Raw genomic sequence first — 15,275 nt, 5'->3', positions numbered from 1 at the left:
TCACCAGCTTCCTTGTCCCCTTCTGCCTTCTGGCCCTTGTCACTGGACTCCTGTACCTTGTTAGTCTCATTTGGTTTTATGGGGCTGTCCACTCCCAGGCTGAACAGTGAACCTCAGAGGTAACTTCACCACTGAGCTAAAAGGGTGTCTGGGGGCCTGTTCCTATTTTTTATTACATGATATTTATAGTTTTAGGTTTTACATTTAGGTCTTTGATCCACTTTGAGTTAGTTTTTGTCTATGGTTTATAGGTATATCTGTAGGCATATGTATATACATGTTTACATGTGCTGCATATCCAAAACCAAACCACTGCCGCTGAGTCGACTCCAACTCATAGTAACCCTATAGGACAGAGCAGAACTGCCGTATCTGGTTTCCAGGAAGTGGTTGGTGGATTCAAACTGTCGACCCACCAGGGCTCCAATCTTGCAAGTTGTTTGGATATGTCTAGCAATCCTCTGTAACTGTGCACTCTATGTGGTTTGTTACATATGTGGAAATATATGCAGCACAAACCACAGTGGTTTACTGGGTCAAAAGGCTTGGGACCTAGTCTCATGGGACAACTTAGTCAACTGGCATAACATAGTTCATGAAGATAATCTTCTACATCCTAGTTTGGTGAGTAGTGTCTGGGGTCTTAAAAGCTTGCGAGCAGCCATCCAAGATACAACTATCTTTACTCCTATGGAGCAAAAGAGAATGAAGAAATCAAAGGCTCAAAGAAACTAGTCCATAGGACTAACAGCCCACACGAACCACAGCCTCTTCTAACCTGAGAGCAGAACTAGATGGTGCCTGGCTACCATTACCAACCGTTCTGACCAGGGACACAACAGAAGGTCCCGGAGAGAATGGGAGGAAAATGTAGAACAACACTCAAATTCCTAAAAAAAGGCCAGACCTACTGGACCAATAGACACTACAGGAACCCCGGAAACTACCACCCTAAGATAACCTTTGAGCTAGGAATTGAAATTATTTCTGCAGGCCACCTTTCAGCCAAATAATAGATTGGCTTATAAAATAAACAGTATCACCCATAAGTAATGTGCTCCCTTAAACTATGAACAATATGAGACCAAGAACAATGAGACCAAATGATCAACATTTACCCAAAGGCAAAGATGAGAAGGCACGGAGGGGGAAGGGAAGCTAGATCAATGGAAACAGAACAAACAGAATGGAAACAATCAGAATGCTGACAACATTGTAAAAATTGTAACCAATAGCATGGAACAATTTGTACAAAAATTTTTAAAGGGGAACCTAATTTGCTTTGTAAACTTTCACCTACAACACAATAAAATATTATTTAAAAAATTTATACATATTACATTATTTCTGTAATCCACTAAAACAATAATTAATTGAGCACTTACTAGGTGTCAGGTACAATGCTAAACCCTTTACTTACATTTTTTCATTTAATGTTTACAAAACCTCTAAAGTAACTATTATTGCCCCTGTTTTACTAATGAGGAAACTGAGATTCACAAAGGGATCTCCCAAGTGACAACACTCTTACGTGGTAGAGCCTGAATCAGAATTCATATCTGCCTGCTTGCAAAGCCCGTGCTCAATCCATGATATTGTGCAGGTTCCCTTACTTGGCATTATTGTGCTTGTCATCTTCTGTTAGACTGCCACTCTTAACGAGGTCATAGTTAATACAACCTGGCTGGATGGCATCAATTAAATCCACAACTGCCAAACTGGAGCTGATCGTCTTGTCCTAATGTAAGAGGATAACAAATGTGAGAATTTCATTATGTACAAATTGCTATGTGGTTACTTATACAAAGTGCCAAAAACAAAGCCCAGCCAATTAAAAGAGAATCCTGCCATTAGTTCAACAATAATTCTCACTCATAAAGAAACCAAAGGTTGTTCTTTCACATTGTACATATCTAGCAAACATAACGTTCAGTAGTTAAGGATTCTTACCTTAAAACTCTGAATGGAAGTTGATTTTCCAGCTTCCCTCAATGTTCTGTTCACCCAGTTTACAATGATGTCGTCATTAGCTTTTTGACCCTCTCCAAGATCTTCCAGGACATTTAGGGTATATCTAAGAGAAGCAGCAGGAGAAAAGGCCACAATCCACTTTAGGAGAAAAAATGCAAATATTACATACTCGTTGCTACTGAGTTGATTTCAACTTATGGCAACCCCGTGTGTTACAGAGTAGAACTGCTCCATAGGGTTTTCTTAGCTGTAATCTTTACGGAAGCAGATTGTCAGGCCTTTTTTCTGTGGTGCTATTGGGTGGGTTCGAACTACCAACCTTGAGGTTAGTAGTCGAGTGCAAACTGTTCGTGCCACCCAAGGACCTTCATTAGAATGATGTTTTGGCTTCTATTTCTTTTATTCCTTAGGTTTGAAAGACTAAAAATTCCATGGAAAAAATTCACACTACATGAAAAAAAGTATTTCAAGTAGTAGTGGCTTGCCACTGATGTCCTCTGTGTGGTGATGGGAGGGAAGATTTGTGGTGCTTTAATGAGCAAGCCCATCAGTCTACCTACCACAAGCACATTTTGTACTATTCCAACAGTGGTAATGACTTCAAATCAGCTGTGCTTTGGCTGGTACCCAGACATAATGAATGCTCTTCTGCATTACAGTTAAGAGATGTTGTTTCTGATGGATATATGAGGAAGCTCATAATTTTTTCTGACAATTTCTTTACTTACTGACACTAAATGAGGCTTTAAATCCCCGTATCAGGCTTCCCATGAAAAATAGAATATTCACAGTTCTGCTGTCTAACTTACTCAGAGCCATCTTCCACTGAATAACCCATATAACTAGTCATCATTTAAGCTCACTTCGGGGCCCTGGTGGTACAGCGGTTAAGTGCTGAGCTGCTAACCAAAAGGTCGGTGGTTCTAACCCACCAGCCGCTCTGGGGGAGAAAGACGCAGCATTCTGCTTCTGTAAAGATTTACAGCCTTGGAAATCCTATGGGCAGTTCTATTTTGTCCTATAAGGTCGCTATGAGCCAGAGTTGACTAGATGGCAATGGGTGTTTTTGGAAGTTCACTTCGGAGTAGTAATAGAATACATTTCAAAGCTGCAATCATTGTGTTTGCTTAAAAATAACAATTAGATCACACACCTGTATTATAGTGAAGCTTTAAAACTGTATACTATACCTTCGCATCAGCTGCCAAACTAAAGCTAAAGTCAGGGTTTGGTTTCCATCATTCAAATCTTGCCCTCCAATGCCAACCAGTGAGAATTTGGCAGGATGTTTCCCTAATTCAACAGCATAGTTGCAGTTTTCTAGCTGTAAACACACAAACGTAAATGGTTAAAGATTTTCATTTGTTTAATCTGCGTGTGTGTGTGTGTGTGTGTGTGTGTGTGTGTGTGTGTGTGTGTGTGTGTGTGGTGCTAAGTACCTAGGACACAAAAGTAAGTAAGACACAGTTCCTGTCCTCAAGAAGCGTAGCGTTAAGAGTTTTCAAAATAAAATAAAAACAAATTGAGAGCCCTGGGATACCCTTTCAACTTGGAAATTAAACCACTCCCGGAGGTCACCTTTTAACCAACTGACAGACTGGCTCATAAAATAAATAATATCACCTGTGGGTACTGTGCTGCTCTATATAATCATCTAAATGAAACCAAATAGTAAACATTTACCCTAGACCAAAGATGAGAAGGTAAGGGAAGACAGGGATATTAGATTACTGGAATCAGAACAACCAGAATGGAAATAATGAGAATGCTGACAAATTGTGAAAAATGTAACCAAAGTCACTGAATAGTAAGTATATATATATTAAAAAAAAAAAAACCGTTGCCATCGAGTCAATTCTGACTCATAGCGACCCTATAGGACAGAGTAGAACTGCCCCATAGGGTTTCCAAGGAGTAGCTGGGGGATTCAAACTGCTGACCTTTTGGTTAGCAGCTGAGCTCTTAGGTACTGTGCCACCAGGGCACCAAAACAGTAAGTACAGAAATTGTTAAATGAGAACCTAATCTTTTGTGTAAACTTTCACCAAAAACATAGTATTTAAAAAAAAAGAGAGAGAATAAAAATACTCTGTAACAACAACATGTAGCAACTTAATGAAGTATCTACCTTTTTCATGTTGGCTCCAAGTTTCGGGTATGGAGGTTTATTAACTTTACTCCAGTCAACAGGAACTTTAATTCGTTCATACAACTGTAAGATTACCAGGGCATCTTGCAGGTCACTAACAGATTTAAAAATAATTTAATCAGTGTTTTCAGACAGCTGGGCTTTTGCTGTCCTTAAAAAACAATAACACTACACTGTCAAACAAAATAGATGAACCCCAACATTCATATTTTCTATCAACCTGTGTTGAAAATAGAGGTAAGACGATCCTATTCACTTAATAGTATTTATTGAGAGGGTATTGCAAGCAAGGCACTATTCTAGAGGCCAGGCACACAGGACATAAATCTCTGTCCCTACATTACAGTCGGAAAGATAAGATAATAAACATGTACATGGATAAATATATAATATGATTTTGGGGGTATATGTTAAGTGCTACAAAAAAGGAATTAGGTCTGTAGGACCAACAGCAACACACATGAGGGACATGCTTCACAGTTCAATCATGTATAGGAGACTAAGGGGCACACCAGACCAAAAGGAAAGATGAGAAGGCAGGAAGAGACAGGAAAACTGGATGAATGGAAACAGGGAACCCAGGGTGGAGAAGGGGAGTGTTGACACATTGCAGGGTTGGCAACCAATGTCACAAAACAATTTGTGTGTTAACTGTTTAATGAAAAACTAATTTGCTCTGTAAACTTGCACCTAAATCACAATTAAAAAAAAGAACTAGGGTTAGAGTTAGAGAGTCACAGGTTGTAGTCAGGAAAAGTCTCCTCTCTGAATTGGTGGTTTGAATACAATAAGGTAGTGAGCAAGAGCAGATGTGGGCAAAGAACATTCTAGGCCAAGAAAACCTTAAGCACAAAGGCCCTGAGGCATCATGAATATTCTCCCTAAGATATTCCCTAGTCAAAACAAAAAGTATCTGCTCCCTAGGGTAGTAAGACATTTACACGGTCTATCACTCATAATTAAGGATCATGTAAGAAATAATTTGGGCTTTCATGTATTAGGCAAATCATGGTGGAAGTCATCACTCAATTTTCTTATATAAATACTTGCTACAAATTAACAGCTAGAAAATTTTTAGAGCTTAAATTATCTTTGTAGAATCCATTCATGATGCCCATAAATGTTTACAATAGTAGTAGGAAGACTTACGCATAGAGATGGTTTACATGGGGATTAACACCGAGAGAGTTCATCCAGTTACGGAAGGTTCTTTCTTCACGAGTTTCACCTATTAAAGGTAGTCACAAAATCTATTTTTAAACATCTTATATATGTGTATGTACTGTAATGCATACATGAGATTATTTTACCTGCTCTATTCAGATCTACAAGTTTTCTCCAACATGAATTTTCATACATTCTATCTAGATACATGCTTGTATTTTTTATTTGTTGAGTTTATGTTAAAATTAAAGAATATACACTTATAATCAGTTAAGCAACTCAGAGGTTTATGAACTTTTTATATCACCTTCTCCCACTAATCCTTCTTCAGTGTCTCCCTCAAATCCCATACCTCAAAGTAATCGATGTTATCAGTTTAGTTTATATTTTAAAAACTTTTCTATGTTCATATGAACCTACACTCACATAAATTTAAGTTTTCTTTCTACTTTTCCCTTTTTTTCTAAATTGTGGTGAAAATATACACACCCTCTATTCACTTTTAAAACACCAAACTACACATGATTACTACTTTCACATGCCTATGTTAAAGGAATGAATTACCTGAAACTTCAAAAGCATAAAACTAAAAGATTGTATAGTAATGCCACTGGACACCCAATGAACTAATTGCATTTGCTAATTTTTAAATATTACACTTCATACACATATACTCTGGAAAATATAAACTCTGCCTTTCCCAAACTTAAATAATTACCATATATTATAATTTTTTTGAGGAGGTATGGGTGAAAAAAGCGAGGGCTTGTTCCAGTTACTGACTGTGGAAGAATGAAATATTTATATATAATATAAATATATATACTATAAAAGTATAGGTAAAATTTTATGCATATGTGAATTTTTTAGGTAAGAGGTTTAAAAAGTGGTTTAACCTTCAAATATTAAAACAAACCAAATCATTGGTTTACTAAATGGTCTTACCCTAAGTGACCACAGACAACTTGACTTTTAAAAAGTTCATCACTTACGTCTACTTCTCGCAGATATTTGCTTAAGGAAACTGGATAAAGAAAACTAAGTCAGGATTCTGAAATCATCCTATAGTCCCAACATTAGAATTTGAAATATCTTGAGTTACCTTCTAATAGAGTCCAGTCAATATCCTGGTTCTCTGGCTTAGTTAGTGCTGGGTATTTATTAAACAGGTTAGCCACAAAGGCCAAGTTCAGTTTGGGATTTCCACTGACAACATCAGCAGGGGTAACAAACTGTCTGCAACCTAATTTGTCTGCTTGCTGAAGCATACTCTCAGCTCTCTTCAAATCATCTGTTTCCTGTTTAAGTAAAATAAGAAGATTTTTAAAAAGGCCATACTAAAATATAGAAATGTTTCCCTACAATGATAGGCTAGATATACAATTCTACTTTCTCTTAGCCAACATATGGTACTGATTATAAAATTGTTTGGAATGCAAAAAAAAAAAAAAAACAAAGTTGGCTAAGCTGGATATGCAGTACCTTGAAAATACCCTAGATGGCACCAGATGATTTAGCTAACTAAAGAACACATTTACCCAAATACATCAAGAAGAAAGCTAAAACACTTTAGATTTTTTAATTAGGTCCTGAAGTAGGTGTAAAACTGAGAAAGATGAAGGACCCTGGAAAACAAGGGAAAAGCATGAGCAAAGGCTAAAAGGTAAAGTGAGTGGGGAAGACTGAGGCACTTGGATGGTGGTGGGATGCGAAAGGTTGGGGGGCTGGTGCAGAGTAATGGGAAATAACACTGGCTAGGAGTGATGGAAGTCCCTGCGTGGTGCAAATGGTTAACGTGCTTGGCTGTTAACCGAAAGGTTGTGATTCGAGTCAACCCGGAGGCACCTTGGAAGAAAGGCCTAGTGATCTACTTCTGAAAAACCAGTCACTGAAAACCCTATGGAGCACAGTCCTACTCTGATACACACAGAGTTTCCACGAGTCAGAGTCAACTGGACAGCAACTGGTTTAGGAGTAGTGGAGTAAGACTGTGTAGGGCCTTAAATGCTAAGCCAAGCATTTCAAACTGAATTCTAGAGTCAATGGGGGGAATCCTTGAAGGATTCGGAGGAGAAAACACATACAGGTGTGTCTTAAGAAGATCAATCAGGGAGGATTAACTGGAGAAAGGCTATATCAGAATCACAGAGACCAGTTAGAATACTGGTGCCATCTACCCAGGCATAAAGTTACCTGGCTAGCCATCACAGATAGCTTTCTTACTGCACATGATGGGCCCTTAACCCAACCAAGAGTGATATGAGCCCAAGAGCTTTACATTTAACACACAGAAAGAAACATAAGCACTCAAGTCAGTTACAAATTCCGCACCGGTAGGGGCAGTGTAAATGGTTTATTCAGTATAATCCTAGTATAAGCTAGGCATATGGATTTTGTTAATTACTAGAATGCATTCCATATCTAGTGGGAAAAAGAACCACAGAATCCTAGAAACTTAGAGCTGAAAGGAATTTAATGGTCTAGTCCAACTTCTTACTTCATAGATGAGCAAAGTGGAATCCAATTTTGGGAAGGAACTTGTCCAAGGTCACTGAACAAATTAAGTGACATAACCAAGGAACATGATCAATGACAGTGGTTTCCCAAATTGGAATTCATGGATCAGAAGTTTGTACACATATTCACACTACCCCTAATGCAAGAACATTATAGCTGCATATATGAATATGTATTCATTAAATCTACTACTGTGGTGATATTCCAAATACTTAGAAAAGGTTAGCCCTAAATAGTACTTATATTTCACTTTCACCACATTTGGCTCAGATGGCGCTTTGAACATCAGCATGATTATGGAACGCACTGATAAACTATCAAAATAAATCAAAGCATATCTTTTTACCTCTAAATTACACAGTAATAAATTTTAAAAATAATGCTTAAAATTGTCAACATCATTGACTGCAATTAAAAAATTACTGTATTTGTAAGAAATTGACAAACATTTTGTAAGACTGTAGAAATCAAAAGAACACCTATACTTACGTTGAAACCTGACATGTTAATATCTATCCGTGGTTCACCTTCTTTTTGTCCTTTTGGTGCAATTTGATTGAGAAGATGGAAATAGGCTTTGGAATCCTACAAATGAATTGAAAAAGTAAGCGGGATCATATTTACAAAGAATGAATGTATCCTATTGTCCCATATTTGGAAGGATATTTGCATTAGATTTTGTTAAGAATATATGGCACAAATCTCTGTCTTCTATTTTAACAGTTCTTTTCCCCAGGGAAGCCCATCAGTCTGGTCTTAGATCTATCTTCAACAAGGATAAACTGGATTTTGATGTGACTTTACAATTTATTGAAGTCATCAATATAATAATGCTTGTAAACACAAAACTAGTTCTGTACCTTCACTGAATTACTGAAGTCAATAAGCTTGATAGATAAAATGAGCAAGAAAAAGGAAGCAGGAGAGCAGAAATCCAGGAAGCATAAAGAGAGAGAAAATAAACAGGTTACATCATTACAAAGCACCAGATATACCATAACCTGTGGAGAAGAGATTAGTTGTGTTAACCAAAACAACAACAACAACCAAACCATTGCTGTTGAGTCAATTCCGACTCACAGCGATCCTATAGGACAGAGAACTGCCCCATAGGGTTTCCAAGGAGCTCCTGGTGGATTCCAACTGCCGACCTTTTGGTTAGCAACCATAGCTCTTAACCACTACGCCACCAGTGTTTCCAGTTGTGCTAAAGATGTATTTAATTGACAAAATGTTTTAAATGAGAAGCATTTTCAGTTCGTGAAATATCATTTAACCCTTTATGAATCTGAATATACTTAACGAAACAAGTTATTTCTTTTGTTTTAAGCCACAGAACTCTTTCATCACTTGAAAGTTTACTTGGAATCCCAAAATGTAAAACAAGGTGGAACTCCTCATGTTGGGGGTGGATGGGGTGCTGTGGGGTGGGTGAATTTGGGGTGTGGACACTCCAGAGAAAACAGCTTGAAAACCACTGTACTAATGCAAACACTTGTCGTAAGTGTCATTACACATGTGCCAAGTAAAATTCTGCCTCTCTGCAATACCAGAAAAGGAAATTTCTGAGTCAAGAGTCCATAATTCTGCCTCATGATTTATGAAGACCACCCTCCCAGCTATAGTAGGTTTCTATTAATGGGCCTTGAAAATCCAGAGAGACATAAAGGAGCATTAGACTATGTGCATTCTAATCCCCTGGGGGAATTTCCTCAATATACAGATTACTGGATCCAATCCCAGATCTGCCAAATCTGACTCTGAGAGCTGTCCAGGAAAGTGCACCTTCAACCAGCTACCCAAGTGAGCTGACACACAGTGTCATAAATGATTCTATGAAGGGTGAAAATCAGGTGAGTGAAAGCCATTTCAGAACAATTCATGAAATGCAAACTCAAATCCTGCCATCAGGAGGCATAGGATGTACCTCCTTCTAAGGAATAAGTGCATTGCAGTTTTGAAAATCCTTTCACTTACAATTACCTGCTAAAAGTACATAAGCAATTCATAATCTAATCCTATGCACTTGAGAACTAAAACCCGTTGCCGTCGAGTCGATTCCAACTCATAGCGACCCTATAGGACAGAGTAGAACTGCCCCGTGGGGTTTCCAAAGAGCAGCTGGTAGACTCAAACTGTTGACATTTTGGTCAGCAGCTAAGCTCTTAACCAGAAGAATAATAAACAGACCCGGAAGAGTCAGCATTAACAACCCCGAAAGAGGGTTTACAGGTGAAAAACTGAACTTGGATAAATTGGAAGTTACTTTTCCTATTACCAGTCAATCCTTTGCTTTTTAAAAATATTCAAAGCAGAGAGTAAGCAGGAAGTCGCAGACCTTTTCCGACAGTCTCCAAATACACACCATCACTTTTGCCATATTCTATTCATTAGAGATGAGTCACTAAGTCCAGCTCACACTCAAAAGGAGGGGAATTAAAAGCCATCTCTTAAAGGAACGCATAACAAAGAAATTGCAGACATATTTTAAAACCACAAAAAGCCTTAAAAGTATTTTGGAAAGTGATCCAAAACACACATAGCTTTATAATGTTGTTCACTGCAATGGTATTTATAAAACAAAATCATAAAAACCTTCAATATCCAACCACAGAGAAGTGGTTGAGTACAGCAAAGTATGTGCATGTGATGCAGCAATTTCAAATAATGTCTTCTGAGAATTATCAATAGCAACAGAAAGCTTCTATAATGGTATTACATGGAAAAAAAGAGAAAATATGATCACATGATGGAAATATCTATATGGAAAGAGATTAAAAGGAAATAAATTAAAAGGTTAAAAAATATGCAAAGCAGGTTTCATTTAAAAACGTTTTCTCTTGTACATTTAAAACATAGCCCATTGTGTAAAATCTATTTACAAATGGTTTTCAGGAACACTAATGCATAAAGCAAAATTTACCTGGCTAAAGTTGTTGTATAAGTCAAAAGAATGTGTGAGGTTAGTTGGCTTTATAAATTTGGGGATACCCTTCATTTTTACTGATGAAATCACTAGTACAAATATCCCATTGCTTCCTCTCACCACTGGACAAATTGATATGATCACAGAATATTGTTTTCATACCCCGTCGACCCTATGATTGGTTCGTGCCATATGATGAAGACCCTCAAGTTTGTTCCCTATATCCCAAACATCTGGATTTTAGAGAGGGTTGAATCAGTTAATGAGAACTCCATAATATTTGCTACGGTAATTTTGGCCCTCCTTGGAAACCCTATGGGGCAGTCCTACTTTGTCCTACAGGGTCACTAGGAGTCAGAACTGACTCCATGACAACAGGTTTGGTTTTTTTGGTTTTATCCCTGAAAGGAGCCTGGTGGCACAATGGTTAAGCGCTTGGCCACTAACCAAAAGGTCGGCAGTTTGAATCCACCCAGCAGTTCCTTGGAAACCCTATGGGGCAGTTGTACTCTGTCCTATAGGGTTGCTATGATTCAGAATCGACTCAGTGGCAACGAGTTTGGTTTTGGGTCCCTGAGAAACCAAAGGCAACGTGTAGTAAATGAATGCAACCAATGTCTCTCTCCCTCAGTTGCTAGTTTCCCTACTGCTCGTGGTAAGCAGGAAGTGCCAAAATTCAGTTCAACACAAGAAATATTTGATGGTTTTATGTGTAGCAGGTGTGGCGGCAGTGAAGTGGTAGAATTCTTGCCTTTCATTCAGGAGACCCAGCTTTGATTCCCAGCCAATGCACCTCATGCACAACCCACCACCCGTCTGTCCATGGAGGCCTGCGTATTGCTATGGTGCTGGACAGGTTTCAGTGGACCTTCCAGACTAAGACAGACTAGGAAGAAAGGCCTAGAGATCTACTTCTGAAAATCAGCCAGTGAGCACCCTATGGATCACAATGGTTCAATTCATAACCAATCATGGGGATGGTGCAGGACTGGGCAGCATTTTGTTTCATTGTGCATGGGGTCACCCTGAGTTGGGGACGACTTGATGCCAGCTAACAACGACAATATGTGTGCCAGATACTGTGTCAGAGGTGGGCTTTAGTGGGAGAGCACTGGGGCATGGGCTAAGGTAGGGGACACAGACATAAATAAGAGCTCATTACTACCTTCAAGGAACTCAATATCTAAAGGTTGGGGAACATGACAGGAGAGAAGCCAAATCGAAAGGTGAAGAGGAATCTCAATGCCCTTCCTCCCTCTTCTAGGTCTTTATGAACAGGTACACTGAGGCCTGGGAAAGGCAGTCAGGAAGAGAATGGTCACTTTTCATCTCTTTATACTCCATGTTCAACAAAAGGCAGAATGTAAAAAGTTATGACTAGAATAGATGAGTCTATCCTTTTCTACAAAATGAAAGACAGACTTGGAGCTTGTGCTCTTTACTTGGCTACACCTCTCTCCTGAAATCTGCCGTCAGGGCCAAGAGACAACAAGGCTTGCTGATATACCGTTAGGATCTCTCCTTTATTAAGGTGGATGAAATCTTCCGCCAAGCCACTTTTGAACCCCCAAAATGTTAGGGTTCTTTGCATAGTTACCTTGATGTCAGCACTGAAGTTGTTGATTTTTTGCCAGCCTGAGTTTTCCAAATGAAAGTTTGCCCATCGAAGCAGAAGCTCTTCCGGAGACAATTTCATAAGCTCCTCCAAAGTCTCACCATCTCGAAGTAAAGCAGCCAAGGCTATTAAAAAAAAAAAAAAATCCCACACTCAATGTATGATATGATAATGGTCATTACAAATTCATTCAGTCTTTTGAGACCTAGTTACGACATAGCTCCTGGTTTCAAGGTGTTTACAACCTAACAGAAAAGAGAAATATGTAAGTAGATAATTATAATACAAAATGACAGAAATAAAAACATGGTATTATGAGACTATAAAGCAGATATATATTTATTTCTTCTTTTTTATTATTTTTCACATTCCAAATACCAAATGAGGTTATAGCTTAACATTTTCACATCATGTCATATATTTACATAAATTGTTCTTATTTAATAATTTTAAAAGCATTGATTTAGTGGAGGATCTTTAAAAATTGGGAAAAATTTCATTAACCTTTTGATTAAAGGAGTACAGGAACACTACGGTATTTATATTTGACTATAATCAGTCAACTCTTGAAGGGCCTATGCATATTTTAAAAGGAGTATCATTCAACTTTACATTTTTGGTAGCATCTAATATGTAAAGACTGCTTGATTTTTTTTGTTGAATTGAAATTGAACGTGTGGAAGAAGCCAATGGTTTTTGAGTACATATTCCCATAGGTAATAGGTGAAAGCTTGGGTGTTTCTACAGAGAACTGTCTAAATGTAAACATAGTTTTAAGAAGAAGTTATGCAATCCTTATTCAATAATTACCTTTCATAAACTGAAGGGGATTTCTATTGAACAGGAAGACTGAAATTGCCAGATTTCTGAAGAGGTCGAAGGAATACCTACATCAGGCAAATGTCATCTTTGATGGATTCTGCTTCATACCATGTCATTTTGGCACTCAGGGATTTATACAACAGTAGAGGTCGTGTGGCCATTTTTACAGTATCCTCCTTCTGCTTCCCACTGCCACCAAATCAGAGGCTAGACAGGATTAAATAGCCTGCCATTATGTACCTGAGACCTTGCCAAAGATAAATGATTTATGGCACGAGTCCATGTAATTTTGTTTTCCTTCCTTCTTTTGTAAATGGACTTCAACTTCTTTAACAAGATAACCATCATTGTCAAGAACGCTAACAACTAGAATAATTTTTTCACTCAAAAGTAGGTACCTTTAAGTGGACTGAAAGTATAAGTGTAACAAAGTCTTGAAAGTGCAAAAAAAAAGTCTTATTATGTATAAACATGCAAAATAAGGCTGTTGACAGACATTGTGAAACTTTGAAAATACTGAGAATCCCAAATATACAGTCTTCTCCCAACGTGAGAATTGTGGTGGTGATGCTGGGGACTTTTGGAATAAAATATGAATATGTGGAGTGGTGCTCAATATTTTACACTTTTATAGGGGGAGGACAATGCAATACTCCCTAGGACCAGGTGACAATTGCATCACATATGCTTACACAATTCTAAAACTCCATGATGCGATATAAAAACCTATCTATAAGAAGGGTGATAACTTTCACTGGTTCAGGAAATGGGACACCATCAACATTAGGATTTTTGAAGAGGTATATATCTATGACAGAATATAACAGGAATTAAAATCATAGAGATGGTGCACAGTGGTGGAGTTGAGGGTGGTGATGAGGTAGGGGTATGTGGGCAGAGCTGAAGAGACCAGACATCAAGTTTTGGGACCCTGGGAAAATTCCTTAACCTCTTTGTGCCGTTGTATCTTTACTGTAAAATGAATTATAAAGTGCCAGACAAACGTTAGTTAATACTAAAGAAGAGATTTATAATTAGGCTGTTTTCCTGAATAACACTATAACATTCATTACCTTATGTTAATTCTAGTTATCATTTAATCACCTCAATTAAATGAAAGCATGACAGACACCATGACTAAGAAAAAAATAACCAGTAAAGAACTTTTAAAATAATGACTGTGTTCCAGTACCTTCATTCCTGCTTAATTCAATATCAGCAAACAAACCGATCTTAATGATCTGCCAAAGCAGTCCCAAAACCAGATGAGGCTTCCCAGCCCGCAAATCCTCTGCACCAATGTTCACAACGTGACACCCAATGGCAGAAGCAGAGTTCAGTGCCAAGTTCAAGTTTTCCTGCAAGACAGCCAAATTACACACTTGTTCTTGACCTTTCCATCGCCTAGCAGTCTACTCCCTTCAGTGAAAATAACACTCAATGAGGAAATTAATGTCCTGTGTTAATTTCACCTATAAATGATCCATGGAAAACAAATTCCAGACTTTGGCTGTAAAAAGCACAACAAAGATGAATCCCAGCCTTATTGCTATTGTCTCTTACAGAATTCCATGGAAAGCTAACTTGGTATTTTTATTTGGATTTGGTCCCTTTTGTAGTATACTGATATTGAAGGAAAAGGCTTAGTAGTGACCATAGTAAATATATCCTTGTAGGTAAACTGCCATATTTCTAAAAATACCTAATACAAATAGTATTATATACACCTGAAAGAGTTTCAGAAGTTACCAATATGCACATTCCAAGGGGTGTTCTTGCCTGTGTGGATTTTGTTATCTAATAGTCTAATAATCACTTGACGGAAAAGAAAAATGTTCTATGTCTTAAGCATGCCATACTTAAGTATTCCTGCAGTGTTTGAACACAGGACTACATAATGAAAACAGGACTGGAGTTAGACCTAGATTTGTATCTCAGTTCCAACATAGTGAGTTAGTCACCTCGAGTACGTATGGAAACCTTTCTGAGTTTCAGCTCTTCTCTCTATAAATCTAGATATTAATGCCAAACTCAGAGGTGTGATGATGATTAAATGAGAATATATAAAGGGCAGAGCATACGGTATGTAGAGCAGGCCCTCAAGTAGTAGT

General features: G+C 38.0%; 1 protein-coding gene across 1 annotated transcript in view; it reads right to left on the bottom strand.

Annotated features, from left to right (window-relative positions):
* PLS3 (plastin 3) overlaps positions 1-15,275 on the bottom strand; it is a 94,563-nt gene that overhangs the window by 4,040 nt on the left and 75,248 nt on the right. The window contains exons 7-15 of the mRNA XM_004379791.2: positions 14,357-14,522; positions 12,325-12,467; positions 8,291-8,386; positions 6,387-6,582; positions 5,270-5,348; positions 4,100-4,214; positions 3,162-3,295; positions 1,951-2,074; positions 1,614-1,738 (exon numbers count right to left, since the gene is read on the bottom strand). Of these exons, the coding sequence (XP_004379848.1) occupies positions 1,614-1,738; positions 1,951-2,074; positions 3,162-3,295; positions 4,100-4,214; positions 5,270-5,348; positions 6,387-6,582; positions 8,291-8,386; positions 12,325-12,467; positions 14,357-14,522 (1,178 nt within the window). The remainder of the gene's footprint in view (positions 1-1,613; positions 1,739-1,950; positions 2,075-3,161; positions 3,296-4,099; positions 4,215-5,269; positions 5,349-6,386; positions 6,583-8,290; positions 8,387-12,324; positions 12,468-14,356; positions 14,523-15,275) is intronic.

This window comes from Trichechus manatus, unplaced genomic scaffold, assembly GCF_000243295.1.
Source record: "Trichechus manatus latirostris isolate Lorelei unplaced genomic scaffold, TriManLat1.0 scaffold00068, whole genome shotgun sequence".
Lineage (NCBI taxonomy): Eukaryota > Metazoa > Chordata > Mammalia > Sirenia > Trichechidae > Trichechus > Trichechus manatus.
The sequence above is the reverse complement of the archived record's forward strand: the minus strand, read 5'-3'. Positions and strand labels throughout refer to the sequence as shown.